Source organism: Diabrotica undecimpunctata, chromosome 1, assembly GCF_040954645.1.
Source record: "Diabrotica undecimpunctata isolate CICGRU chromosome 1, icDiaUnde3, whole genome shotgun sequence".
NCBI lineage: Eukaryota > Metazoa > Arthropoda > Insecta > Coleoptera > Chrysomelidae > Diabrotica > Diabrotica undecimpunctata.
The window spans coordinates 92,889,299-92,909,272 of NC_092803.1; the positions used below are offsets into that span (position 1 = coordinate 92,889,299).

The 19,974-nt window shown below is 33.5% G+C and overlaps 1 protein-coding gene across 2 annotated transcripts in view; it reads left to right on the top strand.

The window, feature by feature from the left end:
- The window catches only part of LOC140451485 (uncharacterized), a 193,445-nt gene extending 180,952 nt beyond the window's left edge, over positions 1-12,493 (top strand). Inside the window, exon 4 of one of the 2 annotated variants that reach the window (XM_072545325.1) lies at positions 11,365-12,493. In XM_072545325.1, coding sequence (XP_072401426.1) covers positions 11,365-11,510 — 146 coding nt within the window. In that variant the 3' untranslated portion in view covers positions 11,511-12,493. The remainder of the gene's footprint in view (positions 1-11,364) is intronic. The other variant, XM_072545316.1, reaches the window with a different exon arrangement.
- Positions 12,494-19,974: the final 7,481 nt, after the last annotated feature.

The window sequence follows — 19,974 nt, forward strand, 5'->3', positions numbered from 1 at the left end:
TCCAGCACATTTTTAAATGATATGTATGTCGATGATCCATTAACTGGATCTAATGATCTAAGCGAACTACAAGAAAGATGCAAATCTATTTATGATATGCTCAAGTCAGCTACTAATTGAGCAGTAGAGCTCAATTTCTTTTAACAAAATTGGTCTCCAATGATCAGCACGTAATTACTAATTTTCAAGAATCCGAAATTCAGTATTAAATTTGGGAGATAATGATAGTTGCAAAAAATTAGGTGTCGAGTGGTTAAATTCGTCTGATTCATTTACTTTTAACATAAACAAGTTACGTAGTCATGAACCATTTACTAAAAGGCACATGTTACGTCCCTCCACATATATTCTTAGTTTTTTATTAATAATTTTTATTATTTTATTTTTATATTTAATTCTTTAATTAACGTGTGTGTATGTCTTGTCAATCGTGAATTAATACGGACCTGTACAGTCCGCCCCCCCTAAAAGTCTTAAGGGAGCAACGCTACGGGGTATAAATCAGCGCGACAAACACTTCAGTATTTTTGTGTAACCTGACCACGTGACCTTTTGAGAAGATTCTGTTCCCGAGTCAACCCAGTGCACTGAGGAAGAAGAAGAACTATTACATCAACATCACAGGTGCCGTAATTTGATTGCATATACACACAGTATTTATATTAATTGATAAATTTACATATAACTTATTTTCATATTAAAATTATGCCAGCACCTAAATAAACAATTATGAGTGAGTGTTTCTCTTATAGAATTCAAAGCTCATTCATTGGTCCTTCAGATCCACATTAAAATTAGTTTAAAGTAATTTATTCAATTAAAAACGTGATCAAATTATATAAATTTTTAAATATTTGGGCATACCTTCTTATCAAAGTTCGTTTAAAATCATTATAAAAATTCCACAAGCGGTACACATCTGGCATCAGCCCCGTTAATCCCAAACGAGGTCTCTACCTGAACTATTGTTAAATCTAGGTACAGCCTTCAAAAGTCTCCAAAATCACATACAATTTCTGTGACTAGGTACTACAATCTACAATTTAAAATTCTTTAAATACAAGTGGTTTATACGTTCATATATTTTATTTTAAATAACTTTAAAGGAAATTTAAAAAAAACGCAATATTTATGGAACACTTTGGTTTTTAAAAATATTTTATGCGTATATTTCTAGTTACAATTAAATAAATATATTTTGATTTTGTTTAAATAATACTTGGAGTGTTTTTTGTTTGCTCGATTATACATACTCACATATAATAAATATTTATTCTTACTGATACTTATTGAGTTTCATAACTTTAAAAGTATTACATATATTACATATACGAGTACATACTGAACTTATTGAGATCATTCTTTAAAGGTTCTTTGTGTTACATAAATTTCTCTTTCTATAAATAATAATGGCTTCCAGAAATTCAAATAAAATTGTTCGTTTGCGTGCAATGAGAAACGTTGACATTTGTAAAATTAAACAAATGGAAAAGCTGGCAGATGAAATGTTAGTTGATGCTTCATTAATTCCAGGGTTTCTCTTTGCTGCAAAAGATTACGAAGCTATCAATACTAGTTTTAATAATCAACATACTGAATTAATTAATTTAATTGCTGTCGAGGATGACGCAAATTTGGATTCGGAGGAATTAATTAGATTTGAATTTGCTAATAGTATTAATAAAATAGCTTCTCTTTATTTTAAACATAATTCATTATTGAACAATACTACTAGTGGAACTCAAAATGTGTCCGCTGATCCACATATTAGATCAAAAACTAATGTAAATCTTCCGAAACTAAATTTAAGTATATTTGCGGGCGAGATTACCGATTTTCCCACATTTATAGATTTGTATAATGATCTTGTACATAATAATTCTGATCTTTCTAATATAGAAAAGTTTAGTTATCTTCTGCAATCACTTAAGGGAGGACCTTACAATTTAGTTAAAAGCATTAAGCTTCAAGATTCTAATTATATAATTGCTTACAACACCTTAATTGATCGCTATGAAGGTAAACGAGACTTCTCTAGAGCATTATCGAAAAATATTCAAAATGCCAGTGTGGTTAAAACTGATGATCCTATCTCACTTAGAAAATTATTAGATATTTTCAATGAAAACTTAGCTTCCCTAGAAAAATTACTTTTTTCTCTTTCTCAATGGGACTTCATTCTAATGAATTTACTGATGGACAAATTGGATGTAGAAACAGTTAGAGCTTTCGAATTACACTTTGCTTCAAAAAATGTACCTTCCTATGAGGAAGTTTATAAGTTCGCATTGCAGCGTTGCACTTCATTGGATTCATATAAAAGACAAGTCGGCAAAAATGTTAAATCTATTAATTCCGATACTTCTTATAACGTAAGGTATTCATCTCGTCAAACTTCTACATTTTTGACCAGTTCTGTTAAAAATAAGTGTCTATTTTGTGGTTCGGATCATACTGTATTTAAATGCAATCAATTTCTTGCTGAATCACCTCAAAAACGTTTTGACTTTGCTAAACAGAATAAATGTTGTATAAACTGCTTGTCTAAAACTCATGTTACGATCAAATGCCTTTCATCCAAAATATGTACACATTGTAATAAAAAACATCATACTGCTCTTCATTTTGATAATCTCAATGCGAATGATCATTCTTCTTCTTCTTCTCAAAACGAGGTTGCTAGTTCATCTAACGATCCTGTGCCTTCTATATCCGCCTTATCAAATACTTTGACAAATAATGTCTTGCTAGCTACAGCTACAATCCATGTTCTCGATCGTTTTGGTAAAGCCTTTGAAGTTAGAGCCTTATTAGACAGTGCGTCTCAAGCTAACTTCATTAGTAAAGAATGTGCAGACAAATTAAGTCTCCCTAAATTCAATGCGGCTTTATCGATAAAAGGTCTTGATAGAATGTGCACCCCAACTAAATCAGGCGTAAAATTGAACATTTCTTCGTCTTATGACATAAACTTTCATTGCGAGATAGATGCAATAATTCTTCCTCAAATCTGTCAAAATATGCCAACTGTTCCAATTTCTTTAAACAACTTGCCTTATCTTCAACATTTAAGGTTGGCTGATAAAATGGCAAATATTCCAGGTAAAGTTGATGTTCTATTAGGAGCGAATATCTTTCCTTACATCTTAACAGGAGGAATTATTAAAACCCGTAATGATCAGCTTTTAGCTCTTGAAACAAGTTTCGGTTATGTTTTGATGGGCAATATTCCACCTACAAATATAACAAATATTCATTCCTTTTTTACGTCATTTTCTTCTAATGATTCTGAGCAATTATATGCGACATTAAAACAATTCTGGGCCATTGAGGAAGTACCAGAAGTTAAATCTTATTCTCCGGAACACTCGTTCTGTGAGAAGCTGTATACTCATACCACTTGTAGAAACTCGGAGGGCAGATTTGTAGTAAAGCTGCCTTTCAAAAACGAAATACCTTCTTTTGGCGACACGAAACGTTTAGCCTTACAAAGATTTAGTTCTTTAGAGCGCAGATTTGCCAAAAATGAATCACTTAAGATTCAATATTCAAGCTTTATCAAAAGTTTCATAGATAATCATTATTTAAATCTTGTTCAGCTAAATACGGCAATAAATACTGCTTATTATCTACCACACCATTGTATTTACAAGGAGTCTAGTACTACTCCATTGCGCGTTGTGTTTGATGCTTCCGCACACGCCCCTAACTTTCCGTATTTAAACGATACCTTATATTCAGGTCCAAAATTACAAAATGATCTTGTAAATTTATTGCTTAAATTCAGGTTTCATAAATATGTCTTTACTGCAGATATTAAATCCATGTTTACTCAGATTCTTATCGCTCCTGAGCAACAAAGATTTCAAAGAATACTTTGGCGTTTTTCGGAACAGGAATCTATTGCTGAATACGAACTTACACGGGTTACTTTCGGTGTGTCTAGCTCACCATATCTTGCAATTCGTACTCTACAGCAGCTAGCACTCGACGAACCGGACTTACCTGTAGCCTCATCTATACTCCTAAAAGATACTTACGTAGACGATGTGGTGACAGGAAAGGATTCTTTAGAAAATAGTGTTCTTGCTATAAAATAATTAATATCTTTATTGAAACGTGGTGGATTTGAGTTACGAAAATGGGCAAGTAATGCCCCTCAGTTATTCTCTCTCGCTAATATTCCTTTGGATCATATCCTGCAACAGTCTTTTTCATTTGACTTAGATCAATCTTCGTTGACGGTATTAGGACTTGGATGGAATCCATCATCTGATGATTTCTTTTACAAAATTTTACCTCTTCAAGCTTCCTGTACAAAGCGAAATCTCTTAGCCCAAATAGCTCGCATATTCGATCCTTACGGCATTCTTAATCCTGTCACTAACCTGATAGTAAAGACTATTATTCAACGTCTTTGGCTACTTAATTTAGATTGGGATGCAACTCCACCTTTGGAAATTACTTCAAGGTGGGAACAATTTAAAATTGAACTGCCTATACTGTCTAAGTTGACTATACCTCGTCATATTTCTTTAAATGCAATTATTTCCTGTGAGCTTCATGGCTTTTGCGACACTTCTTTACGTGGATCTTCTGCTGTTACATACCTTCGTGTGTGTTATGATACGGGAGTCATCAAAACTTATTTTCTTTTAGCCCGAACAAAGGTATCTCCTACCAGGGTACAAACTATTCCTCGTCTCGAGCTCAATGCAGCAGTAATTCTTAGTAAATTATTATCTTATATACTGCAGACTCTCACTATACCGTTTAGTAGAATTTACGCATGGTCAGATTCGACTGTTGTTCTTCACTGGATTAATTCACAGCCATATAAATGGAAAACCTTCCTCAGTAACAGAATTTCTTATATTCAAGACAGAATTGCTTCAAAACACTGGCGATATATTCCTTCTTCATTAAATAGTGCGGATCACGGATCCCGAGGACTTTTCCCTGAGGATTTCTTAAATACTCCTGCTTGGTGGGTGGGTCCGGAGTTTCTTCGCACTACTGAAGATAACTGGTCATTCTCCTTGACCAATTCTATCGAGCATAACTTAGAATTGAAACAGAAAAGTTGTCTTTTGTCTTTTCCATCTGATGAATTTGTCGATAATCTCTGTAATCGATTTTCTTCCTTTTCAAAATTAAAACGTATCTTTTCCTATGTTCTTAGATTTGTTGGTAACCTAAAATCAGCCAATCAACGAACAGTTGGAAGGCTTTCTATTCAGGAACAAAGTAACGCCACTAATCAACTAATTAGATTAGTGCAACAAAGATATTTGAGGGAGGAAATAGAACAGGTTAAGGGTAATTCTATAAAATTCAAATATTTGAAAAAATTAAATCCCTTCTTTGATTCACATGATCTCCTCAGAGTGGGCGGAAGACTTAGCCAGTCAGAATTAGCGTATGAGAAGCGCTTTCCTCTTCTTTTACCTTCCAAAGGTAATTTTATCAAAATACTTATTTCGGAAATTCATATTGTACATCTACATGCAGGCATTCAAGGAACGCACTTCGCCTTGTCACAAAACTTTTGGATAATTTTATTCAAACGTGTTATTCGTAGTGTTCTTTCAAAATGTCTTTCCTGTTGGAGACTAAAACCTCAAAATTATCAGCCACCTATGGGGGCTCTTCCCGACCTACGGATATCCAAGGCCAAACCATTTTCTTGCGTTGGCGTCGACTTTGGCGGTCCTTTTCTGATACGAGCCAATAAGCTTAAAAATGCTAAACGAACGAAAGCCTATATTTGCCTATTTGTATGCTTTGCCACTAAGGCTTTGCACTTAGAATTGGTGTCTGAACTTAGTACCGAGGCATTTTTAGCCTCATTCAAACGTTTTATAGCACGTCGAGGACGTTGCTCTGTTGTCTATTCTGATTGCGGAACAAATTTTGAAGGAGCAAAATCCTATTTAGAAGACATTAAGTCACATTTTGATAAAAACGACTTCATTACATGGCATTTAAATCCTCCGGCAGCTTCCCATTTTGGTGGATTGTTTGAAGCGGGTATAAAAAGCGTAAAAACACATGTGTCTAGAGTCATAGGCGAACAGGTTTTAACCTATGAAGAATTCAATACATTACTCATACAAATAGAGGCTGTCTTAAATAGTCGTCCCTTATGTCCTGTCAGTAATGATCCAAATGATTTTTCAGTGTTAACACCTGGACATTTTCTTACACTAGAGCCTTTAAAGATAATTCCCGATCGGGATTACAGTGATTTTCATTTAAATAGACTAAGTCGTTGGCAATTGCTGCAACGATTACATGCAGACTTTTGGCAAAGATGGAGCAGAGAATATTTACATACTCTTCATCAACGCTCGAAGTGGCATAAAAATGAGGGTAACACTAATATAGGTACACTCGTATTAATACGTAATGAGAACAAGCCTCCCTTACAATGGCAAATGGGTCGAATTAAAACTTTAATTTTCGGTCAAGATGATATTGCTCGCGTAGCTATCGTACAAACCGCGAACGGTGAACTTAGGCGACCTTTGGTTAAGCTATGCCCTTTGCCTTATATTGACTAAAAATGCAAATATGCATTTTGGTGGGTGGGAATGTTACGTCCCTCTACATATATTCTTAGTTTTTTATTAATAATTTTTAATATTTTATTTTTATATTTAATTCTTTAATTAACGTGTGTGTATGTCTTGTCAATCGTGAATTAATACGGACCTGTACAGTCCGCCCCCTCCTAAAAGTCTTAAGGGAGCAACGCTACGGGGCGACACGCATTTCAATCTTAGTTTAGATACAGTCTTGTATAAATCAGCGCGACAAACACTTCAGTATTTTTGTGTAACCTGACCACGTGACCTTTTGAGAAGATTCTGTTCCCGAGTCAACCCAGTGCACTGAGGAAGAAGAAGAACTATTACATCAACATCACAGTACCGTAATTTGATTGCATACACACACAGTATTTATATTAATTGATAAATTTACATATAACTTATTTTCATATTAAAATTATGCCAGCACCTACATAAACAATTATGAGTTTATATTTTATATTATATATTTATATTTATATTATATATTATAACAGCACACTTTATCGATTATTGCTCAGATATATGACTCTCTAGGTCTGTTAAGTCCATCTATTATTATTGCAAAAATGCTCATTCAACAATTATGGACTCTTCATATTTCCTGGGACACTTCGATTCCTTTGCATTTGCAACAGACTTGGTTCCAATTTCAAAATAATATTGTTATTTTCAATCAGATATCTATTCCTCGTAAAGTTGTCACGAATACTTTACTTGATATTCATTTTTTTGTGATGTATCGAAAGCTGTATATGCTACGTGCATTTATCTTAGAAGCGTCGATTATTAGCATCAGTATCACATTAATCTTTTGTGTTCAAAAACTAAAGTTGCGCCAATAAAACTTGTAACTATTCCGAAACTAGAACTTTGTGCTTGTCTATTAGGTTTAAAATTAATAAAAATCGTAACAGAAGTAATTAACGTAAATGTTCCCATTTTCATGTAGTCTGATTCTCAGGTAGCATTAAATTGAATTCATACTGATCCTAGTAAATTATAAGTTTTCGTTGCTAATCGACTAGCGAAAATTCAAGCATTGTCTACCATGTTCACCTGGAATTTGGTGGAACGGACCAATGTTTTTGCAATTGCCAAAGTCAGAATGTGTAAAGGGGGTAGTGAGGCGCAATACATGATGCCGTATCCTGTTGGCATCACTTAGCCTATCCTACTCAATTCCTATCTTTACCTCCAATTTAGTACACGCCGGTAACCTGAGCAACCCCACTGGAGATTGGGTAACCAACCCCCAGTGGAAGGTGGGGTCAGGGCTGACGAAGAAGGGAGTCTTGGTCCTCCGACGAATAGGGGGTTGGGCTGAAGGTTAACTACCTTCTCCTAGAAAAACTATGAGTTATGAACGTTTAAGGAAGAAAAGCCGGACTGATCAAACGACGACGACTGTGCGAGAAAAAGGAACACGATTTGAGGGTTGCGACATCGAATATTCGAACCTTATATAGATTGGAAGTTCTCCAAAATCTTCTAAATGAACTAGACAGATACAAAGTAGACATAACTGCCATACAAGAAATGAGGTGGGTTGGAAACAATGTAATGGAAAAAAGAAGCCGTACGATTTTCTACAGCTGCGATCCTAAAGATCACGTCTTGGGCACAGGATTCATAGTGAACAAGAGAGTAAAGCATATTATAAGAGATTTTAGAGCCATTAGTCCAAGAATATGCATTTTAAGAGTTAAAGGTCGTTTCTTTAACTACAGTCTAATTAATGCGCATGCCCCGACAGAAGAAAAAGAAGAGGAAATTAAAGAAGAGTTTTATGACGAATTAGAGTCCGCATATCAGTTATGCCCAAAAAATGATATAAAAATAATCTATGGAGACCTAAATGCCAAAGTTGGAAAAGAACAGCAATTCCAACCTACAATAGGTAGGCACAGTCTCCATGAGCAATCAAATGACAATGGCAATAGGTTAATAAACCTAGCAAGTTCACTTAACATGGTGATTGCCAGCACGTACTTCGCTCGCAAAGATATACACAAAGGTACCTGGAAATCCCCAGATGGACTTACAGTAAATATGATAGATCATGTCATTGTAGACTCGAGACACCAATCGAATATAATAAACGTCCGCACCAGAAGAGGGGCAAATGCGGATTCTGATCACTACCTGGTCGAAAGTAGAGTAAGGGCTAGAATTTCAAACATCAAAAAGAAAAGAGGCTCTAAACATGAACGATACAAGGTAGAAGGACTCAAAGAAACAAACAAAAATAAAGAGTATAAAGAAAAGATAAATAACAAACTAGAAAACAGAATAACACATGAAAACCTAAATAAGGAGTGGGAAGAATGCAGAGACATTATAAAAGAGGCAGCTAAAGAAGTATTAGGCATAGAAGGTAGAGAAAGAAGAACAAGAACGAATGACTGGTTTGACGAAGAATGTTAGATTATAACAGACAAAAAAAATACCAAAGTGGCTTCTGTAGACAGAAGTCAACAATAGGCCATATATTTGTTCTGCGACAGATCCTCGAAAAAACAAGTGAATATAACATCGACACACATCATCTCTTCATAGACTTTGAAAGCGCATATGACAATATAAACCGAGAATTCTTAATAAAAGCAATGAAAGAATTTAATATACCAACACAACTAATAGAACTGATAAAATAATCTCTAAAAGTAGAAAGTAGGATAATAAAGGCATTCTTCAAGTGGGTGGAAGACTCAACAATACTTACTTATTATTTAATACTAGACATCCTATTCTTCTTTCATCCAAACACTATTTTACTAAATTAATTTTAATTTTCGAATATAAACACAAGCGACTATTTCATTCAGGTCCTCAATTATTGCTTTCGGCAGTAAGACAACGTTACTGGCCTATAGCAGGACGTGTGTTAGCAAAACAAGTTGTCAAAAATTGTTTAACTTGTTTCAAATTTAATCCTACCCCATTTGTAAGTCCAATGTCTAATCTACCAAAAAATCGAATTAAACCGAATTTTCCATTTCATGTAACTTGTATAGATTATGCAGGTCTTTTTAATATTCTTAACAAAAAGGGGCGTGGGGCTAAAGTATTAAGATGTTATTTGGCAGTATTCATTTGCTTTTGCACAAAAGCTGTTCATTTAGAAGTTGTGTTAGATCTTACAAAAGAGAATTTCTTATCAAGTTTGAAAAGAATAACCGCTAGACGTGGTATACCTAGTACTATTTATTCAGACAATGGCAGCACTTTTATATAAATATATAAATATAGTTCTATTGAACAGGCTACAAGCGAGCTACGAATAAAGTGGATTTTCATTCCTCCTTATACACCCAATCATGGGGGGCTATGCGAAGCAGCTGTTAAAAGCACTAAGCATCATTTAAAACGTAATAATGTAACATTTGAAGTTACAAGTTACACGTTATTGCCAGAGTATGACGTACACAATATAGCCAGCTGTCGCTTATCCAGATTCCAGCATGTTCAACAGCTGTATCAACAATTTTGGCGTCAATTTTCTAAACAATATTTATCTCAACTCCATCAGCAGTATAAATGGAAAGATCCAGTCACCAAGATTCGACTAGAGAACTTGGTTCTTATTAAAAATGATTCTGTTCCTCCCTGTCAATGGATTACAGGACGAATCACTAAATTATATCCAGGTAGAGACGGAGAGACCAGAGTAGCAGAGGTAAGCACCAGGAATGCAACAGTTACTCGTTCAATAAGACATTTGTGCCCTCTACCCATGCAAGAAGACATTATCAATTGACAATTATTTGTGTGTTTATTTTTTATTTTTTTTTTATTGTGTATTTATTTGTGTTACTATTTCATTATTTTGTGTATATGTATATTTTTGAAGGTACCCTTCAAAAGGGGGGCTATGTTCTGACTTTTTTATATTTGTTTAATGGCAACCATGTCAACTTCGCGCTTGGTTATGCGCATTCATTCCATTTTTAGAATTAGTAAGAAGTAAAAGTGTACACATACCTAGACAGTGTTCAATTCGATTCTATTTACCAGTGAACCAGCGGAGAAGTGAAGACAAACCAGTGTTTTCACATTCTATTACACACGGCTGCCATAAACAAACTTGTTATATCCTAGGGCATAATACGCGGGTGTTATGGCCTATAAAGTCCTGTTGTATAAGAAAAAAAAAGCAAATGGTATAGAACGAAGTTTTTTTATTTTAAACAATTTCGAAAGGAGTAAATATAGAACTAACATTTTTTAACAATTTTTATAAATATTGAAAGTAAATTTTTTAATATATAACTGAATATAAATAAATGACATAAATCCATAACTGAACTGACAAAATCTTGTATGTACCACTGGTATTACCTGCTAATTACGCCCATCGAACAACATCCATCCCTCGGGCCATATGCCCTGGGTAGATTATATTGCTCTCCGGGTGTAATCATTAATAACACCCTTGGTGCATAAATAACTATAACAAACTGCACCCGACTGATTTTTATTTACATTACAATTATTATTACTTGGTTTCTATAGTAAGTACCAGTTGTAGTTGTCAAAATTTGTTCAACGTAGCCAAAAAAATAATTACTAAATTTACTACACACTTGAGACTGGGTTAAAAAAATACAGTATTTTTTTATTTTTGTAGTCACAAATATTTTGTCAAGTAGTAGTTTGTTCTCTCGTCTATTCCGAAAATACGGCAACAATGTGGTGAAATGACAAGGTCAAAAGTGACCATAAATACGGTTTTTGTTTATCTTCATTTTTTAATTGTTGTAATTGTTTTTAGATGGTGACGACTCGGCAAAAAGTCTATCTGACGAGGCTATATCTAAGTACGTCGATGAATTCCTAACTCGCATAGATCCGGACAACGACGGATACATCAGTTATGTAGAATATCGAAAGTATGTAGACAGTGTCAAAATACATTAATGGACAATGTTAACTTTTGATGTTTTATAAAATTTCTTGGAATTTAATTTACTTAATTTGACATATTTAAATAGTCGCCATAACAACGATTTACTATAGTATTTTTCATATTAAAATCATGTTACGTGATTCAAGATTTACGACGTCAGAACTCCACAGTGTTGCCAAAACATCAGAATAGTAAACAAGTGAGGAATTTTCAAAATGTCAACTATTTCATAATACACTAGTCAATTTAATTTTTACAATAAAGAAAATAATCGAATTTTCAAAATTTCTTTTTTCACTTTACAATAATGTGGAAAATGAGATAGGTTTACCACAATATTATAAAAGATCACATAAAATGTATATTTTTAATACACTTTAAAACTCAAACAGTAAGGCATTAAATAAATCAATAACGTTTATTATGTAATATTAAATCTAAATTAGGGAGAAAGAATTCAGTGAGACATTAAAAAGGGCTGGTAAAGACAGTGTAATAGAAAGGAAATAGAACGTGGTATTTGAATTATACTCGTATCAGCGGCGTACGTTTTTCAGTTATCTATTTAATTAAAATTTATTTTTTGAAGTACTTAACTTATACACAATTGTTATACAATTTATATTATTAATAATAAAAAATGTGTTTGGTTAATTAATCAATATAATTTTAAACTTCTCAATGTCATCACGATTCTATTTTTCTTGTTATAATACCATGTTGACGCCTATGAAAGATCGAGCAGCTCCGTAAGGATGTATTTTTAGCTTTGTTGGAGAAATTTCAACTCAAAGTTGATGTTATGAAAATTTTAAATACAACTGACGTTAGTTTGTATAAATCGTGACGTAGCATTGTTTTTGTGTTAAAAATTCTATACTAAAATGTACAATGCAAAACAATTATTTAGTTTTAAGATGTTAAAATGAAATGTCATACTTTTAAAAATGATATATTTCTCGTTGTAACGATTAAAATTAATATTTTTTTTTAATATTTTTTTATTTATTAAAGGAACAATATACCTAATCCTTTGATTAACCAACATTTTATACCTTATATACCTATAACTTAATATTCTAGTTTACTGTTCTAAGTATATAAGATTATTGTAGCACACTTCACTATTTTTGGGTAGGTTTTCCTCCCGAATTTAAACTGACATTTACACATTTATCACTATCACATAAGTTCAAAAGGTTTGGCGCGTTTGAGCCTGTGGACTGAGTCTTGATTATCTAGCAGTTCTAACACTTCCCTGTTTGTATGGTTATGGAGTCAGTTTTCGTGACCCCTGGGAATATTCTTTATTTCTCGTTTAATTGCCACTATATGAAGTTCCCGATGTTAGTCTTTGTTGCGGATATACCACGGAGCGTTGACTATGATTCTTAGTATTCGGTTTTAGTCTCTTTGAAGGCAAGCATAGTTACTCTCCTCACTAATACAGTTCCATATCTGTAGACCCTAGAATCATACTCGTTTTAGCATTTGTTTGTACACTAATACTTTGTTTTTGATTTTTAAGTTGTGAACTTCTACCTAATAACCAATATAACTTCTTATAATTCAGTTTCAGTTCTTCAATTTTCTTTCTGATATGTTCCTGCTACTCTACTCTCTAGGTATTTCACGGTTTTCTTGTACGCGACGATTTTATTGTTTAGCCCAACTGGGTGATTATTTATTTTTTTGTAACTAAAATTGATATGGGCCTTCATTAATTTTTATGCGCCATTTGTTATTCCAAGTTCTTATTTTGTTCACTACATTTTGGATGTGTCTAGTTGTTTCTTGAAATGTTTCACTGACAGTTAGTATTGCAGTGTCGTCTGCAGATGTGGCCGGTTTAATAGCCACTTTCCGTAATAGGAATGTTACAGATATGTAACTTCAAACTTTTCAGACAATACCTAGCAAACAAAAGGTAAAGTCAGTATTATACAGAGTCCCAATCTAGACGAAAATACCTTCGTATATACTCTTTGCACTATAGACGATTTGTCGATATTCGTGCCGTCGCACGAGAGCAGAGTATGGGAAACTTGGGCCAGACAGTGTAACGTCACTGTCGGTAAGCATTGGATCTACATTACCGACCAACGCGTAACTTAGCATGGTTCCGAACCTTTATTCGTGACCGAAACCATATAGGGGAGGGAATAACGAATACGTTACCACAAAAAAAACAGAACGCAGTATGTGCTGTGCGCATCGGAGCATGCCAAAAGGGCATTACGTCATATCTTCGTTTCCATTGGTCCGATCGTGACGTACAAGGATTCGTTGGAATGAGGGCAAAAAATGGAGTTTAACGCAGTATGTGCCATGCGCATCGGAGCATGCCAAAAGGGCATTACGTCATATCGTCGTTTCTATTGGTCCGATCGTGACGTACCAGGGCTCGTTGGAATGGGGAGGAGACGGGAAATACGTTAACACAGAAAACAAAGATGGCGGCATTGCCACTAAAGAACACTAAGCTTGTAACGTCTAAACGGCTTAACGTACAACAACGTGCAAGTTATCGATGGAAAGGGGAGGTGGTAATGAATATGTGAGGACAAAAAACAAACGCAAAGACAATGCCAAAACGGCACTATATCGTTTCTCTGTTGTTATTGGTTAGATTAATATATGTAACACGTTAAATGAAAGAGGATGGGATATCGAATATGACTACAATAAAATCAAAGATGGCAACATTGCCAAAACGGCACTATATTGTATCCCCGCTGTTATTGGTCCGATTTTGACGTATGAGACGTCAAATGAAAGAGAATGGGATATCGAATATGACAACAATAAAATCAAACATGGCAACATTGCCAAAACGGCACTATATCGTATCCTCTTTGTTATTGGTTCAATTACTACGTATGAAGCGGTAAATGAAAGAGGATGCGCTAATGAATATGTTATCGCAAAAAACAAACGCAAAGACATCACCAAAACGACATCCACGCTATATTAATATACTTAAAATGTAGTTCCAATGCTTAAACATCAGCTTACAGATATCTAACGCGATCTAGCATATAGCAGACGTATACCTGATGCTATCTAACGCATATGAAACGTATAGCAGACGCATTTTAACTCATATCAGACATATAGCAGACGCATATCAGACGTAGATCAGACGTATAGCAAACGTACAGCATGCGCAATTTAACGCATAGCAAAAGCAATCTAACTCATATCAGACTTATAGCAGACGTATACCAGAGGCAAGATGGGACAGAACAATCGCTAAAAAAAATCTGTCGGAAAAACGAAATTTGTCAGAGGAAGAAATGAAAGAATCGTAAGAAATTATGTGCGTTAAACACAGAATAACGAAAGACATCACAACTACGCTGGTATGGACTCTTCCAAAGAATGAGCAACAACTGAATAACAAAAAGTATTATATTGGACACCGCAGGAAAGATGAGGGAAATGTAGGTCATCAACTACTATACGTAAATATAAAACTCATCTGAGCATTCATTACAAGTATCCTCCGAACGGTAACTACTATACACAGCTCACCAATATTGGAAAGTTTCGAACTTGGATTTGAGGTTCGAATCGGTTTGTAAATGCCCCTTTGTCCGCTTCTTGTCGATCGACGATGATAGGTATAATCAAAGGTTGAAGTTGTGGAGTAAAAGTGTTGATTTATTGACAGCTACTGGTAATTACACAATATGATGTTCGTTAGGTAACTACTTATGATTGACTGTGTTCAAATGAGCTCAAATCCCCAATTTATAATCTCACAAATAGTTCATACCTAAGCACAGAGGTTATTGCTTCCTATCATGTCATACCAACTTTGCACTATTAGCTTACATTACAATTTAATCTAGGCCATCATTGCAACACTTAGGAAGTTCAATTAGAAAAAATATATTATTCGAAAATTCATTAACAGGTGAATGGACTTTAATTATTAAAATATTACTCGATATAATTTTCACAATGTCACTTATACACGGTGAAACTGTAATAGATTAAGAAGTTAAGAATAATGTGAGATTACAAATTAAGGGGTTAATTTGTGATTGAACAAATATAATTATTGATATACAATATCGTTTTGTTGCATACTATATTTTATTTACAACAATTACCATTTTACAATCATATTCAGATATAATCCAAGAATGACAAACGAATGTTTACCATCCATAAATTATGTTCAAACCAACTAACGTGCCAAAAGACCATTACATCTTCATTGTTATTTATCCGATTTTGACGCGCGAGACGTTAAATGAAAGGCGAAAGGAAAACGTAAATATTTGTATACTATAGTTTATCTACGACGAGCAAGTAATTTATTGTTTTAAAGTGGATATTGAACATAAGTCTCTGTAAGAATATATGTTGGTCATAGACGGTTCTTTGATAGCCATCAGGCAACAATTTCCCCTGAACATGTTTATTAAACATACGGAATGCACTGTATATACCTAACCCTAGTTGACAGCGCACTTTGCAGGTCCCGTCTCACGATCAACTAATAGGTTTAAATACAACCCCGTTCGTGAAGGTACACAGGCGTGACTCCGTGCGGGAAAAAGTCGATCATCCTTTTTGTACACCGTAAACGACCATCAAATATTCAACGTTAAATGTAAAGCTCAGTAAAAGATCAGTCAAAACACACCATTAAAAGATGTCACTAACAAAATTTTAACTTTCCAACTAAATTTTAAAATGTATTTTGTCCATTATTTTACATGTTATATTTTATATGTGTGTTTTTAATGTTGAGTGCCGTAGCTTTTACACAAATAATCTCAACGACTATAGATAAAGTCACGTTGAGATGGCAGTGTACGGATATAGGATAACAGCGTTGCCAATTCTACTGCCATTGTAAGTTTTGCTACTTTTGTAAAATAAGCAGGGCCAAACTCACGGTAAACTAAGATATGTTTAGGTAAGCTAAAGTTGTTAATAGAAAATTCGTGAATGAAATAAATGGTAATAATTCCTAAAATGCTTTTATACATAATACCGCAGTTAATAGGGAAAAAAATATGAAAAATATTCTACAGGTTTTTTAATGTTCTAAACGGTAGATAAGGGATAACTGATGATAATTCCTTGAAGAATTACAGCCAATTTTGCTTTGTTTATTTTTTAAAGAAAGATGAAGTTTGGAAAAAATCATTTTTTTGCCTATTTTGTTCCTCGTGCATTTTAGGGAAAAATGTTTCAAATAAATGTTGCAGATCTTAAACAGTTTTTTAATTTTTTAGTTTGTAAATTAAAATACATAAACAAATGACTGAGATAATTGCAAAAAACCCCTAATTGAGGCCCCTAGAACACAAGGGTGTAAGTGCAGTTGCTTATCACTTAGCAACTGATATCTAACAACAGGCACGTACTTTTGGCTTCAAACTTTCTACATTAACAACAATAACACCATCAAAAATTACATGTCATTGAAAACATGCTGAAAACTGAAAAAGTGCTACCTAGGTTTTTAAATTTATATCGAACTTTGAACAAAGATTTTTCAAAACTTTGTTTTTGGCACTTACACCCCTTGTGTTCTAGGGGCCTCAATTGTGCAATAACTACTTGAAATTATGTCGATTAATGAGTTATTTAAGTGTGCTACATTTCAACCAGATCAACTAAATATTTTATTACCTTTACTGAGAAAAGAATACCCCCGAAAAACAATTTTCAATCATCTTCATTTTCATAATCTAGTTCATCTTCAGAGTCATCGTTTAATGAAATTCTAATAGGTTCAATGTCATCTTGAATGTTGTCTACTGTCCAAAAATTATTCTCCAATTTTATAACATGGTTGACGTAATTTTTCCAATGTCCATTGTTCTGTACTTTATCATAACCTTCATAAATCAATGTTTTAACGTCGTTTTGTTTGAAACTTGAATTCTTAGAGGACACGTACCTTTTCACTTCACTCCACACCATTTCTATTGGGTTCAGTTCACAGTGATAAGGCGGAAGTCTTAAGATATGTACATCTACACGGCATTGTTCGTCACTGTGATTCCTGTATTTTTCACCAATACAATCAATTTTGTATTTGTCATAAATATTTTTAAATACATTAGCAATTTCCAGAAGTTCATTTTTTAAGTAATCTTCTTCAAAATAAATGTCCTTTTCACAGAGCCACTCCTTAATTTGACGTTTCATCCAATATTGTTTGAGAAAATTTAATTTTCTAGAGTGATAAGATGCATTGTCCAAGATAATGACATTCTTTTTATTTTTTGGGAGATTCGGTATTAACATCTCTTCAAACCATTTTTCAAATAGATCTCCGTCCATCTCTTCATGGTAATCTTCAGCACCTTTTTTGACAAGAAAAGTGATGTCAGCACCTTCAACAAATCCGTCTTTGTTTCCTGCATGGACTAAAACAAATCTTGGCCCTTTTCCGGTCGGAGTTTTTAAACCTGTAGTAAGTCCATTTACGAAAGCCTGTCGGCTATTTTTTATTGTTGTATCTTGCCATACTTGCCCATTGGTTATTCCAGTATTAACCCATGATTCGTCCATATAAATGATATTGGCTCCTTCGTTCCTCAGTTTCTTTATTTCCCGGAGATAGTGACGCCTCCAAGCGACTATTTCTTGTTTTTCTATTAATATTGAATTTCTACCTTGTTTGCCATATATAAAACCCATGTCGTGCAATAGTCTTCTCAACGTACTCTTGGAAAAATTCGGAAGATGCTCCATTTGCTTAATTTTTTCTAGTACTACGTCAAGGGTTGGAGGAATATTGTCCATAAAAAAACCGTGCACTACTTGTCTTATTCTAGACCGAGTTGCTTCATCATATCTATTCTCACGACTATTCAAATAACCGGTTCTTTTTTTTCTTATAGGAGTTACGAGTGGACCATTTTTACTTTCACTTCTATATCGGAATATCGTTCGCTCAGAGACTCCAGTCATAGCAGAAACTTCCCGCACTATTGTTGATACACTTTTATCATTATTACTGTTTGATAAATAGTTAAAAACATTTAACACTATTTTTTTGCATTCACTATTTAACAAATTACCGTTTTTGAATTTTATTACACTCGCGGCCATTTTGACACTGACACGACACAAACGTCTGATATCAACTGAAAATTCTTTTAATGACTCTCAAGTATTTACCTGAATTTATAATTGCTGGCATTAGACAATAATTTTGAATTTATAAATAGGTATATTTTTTTAATTCTAAATTATTTTTTAATGTCTGTAACTGTAAATGCAGGTAGAGAAAGTGTGTCATTAAAAGGACATTAAGATCAAAAACGGATTATACAAATAATTATTTCATTTCCACGAATTGTAAACAATTTTGAACAGAAGATATAATTCCATTTCCGAAATATAACTTTCTATTTTTAAAATACCAACAGAAAAATTATATAATTAAAAAAATGTAGTATTTTTCCGTTTCACATTCATAAATACTTCCGAAATTATAATTCTTTTATAGGAGCCGGCCCATAAAGTACGATTGTAGGTACGATTAAAAACTGACAACAATGTAGTTATTTCTGGCATATAGAAAGTACAGGCCTATCTCTGGAACGCTGCCATCTGAATGTGAATTTATCTATAGTAATTTGTAATGACAATTTGAGATATGTTGAAGTGTTCCTCTAATTACAGTGTCTTGAAGAAGGAATAAAAGAATTCCGAAAGCTCGACCAAAGTCAAAAGAGTGTTTCTATAACATCCCGGCCAAACCTACTGACTGCAGCCCTAATAAACTGTGTTGTTTATATATATATATATATATATATATATATATATATATATATATATAGATATATCTGTATACATACCAATTTGCAGGTGACTAGAACAGAAAGCTATGGAATACAGAGCGGTAACGTTAGTCCAATAATATAAGAAATGGAAACTTAGAATACTTGTTTGAAATAAGCCCATAAAGAAAAAGATGAAGTTTAATATATATGTTAACACCTAGCTAATAATACAAATAGTAGACGATAAACAATAATAAAATACATACAAAATAAAAGTCTCAAAGTTCATCATAAACATCATAAATAACATAAACATCGTAAATATATCTAGGAAAATAAAGAAGATGAAATAAACTGTATACAAAAATGTTACGCATTAAATAACAAAAACCCATAAAACTCACGAAGAAGCTTAAATTACAAACGACATACAGGCATATCAAAAATACCGGAAAAATAAGTATTTCTAAAAATACAAATCATACATAAAAATGTCTATAAAATATAACATACATATAGTAAAGCAAAAACTAACACAATATAATACACAAATAAACTATTAATGATCAAATATATAAAACATATTTAAGAAATCAGGAAAAGTGGAATTAAATACAGATTTCGTTTTAGAAACCGAGAACAATTACTAACGCAATAACACTTAGTTAATAAAACATGAAAACGCATATGAGGTCATAAAAGCAGCTCAAAT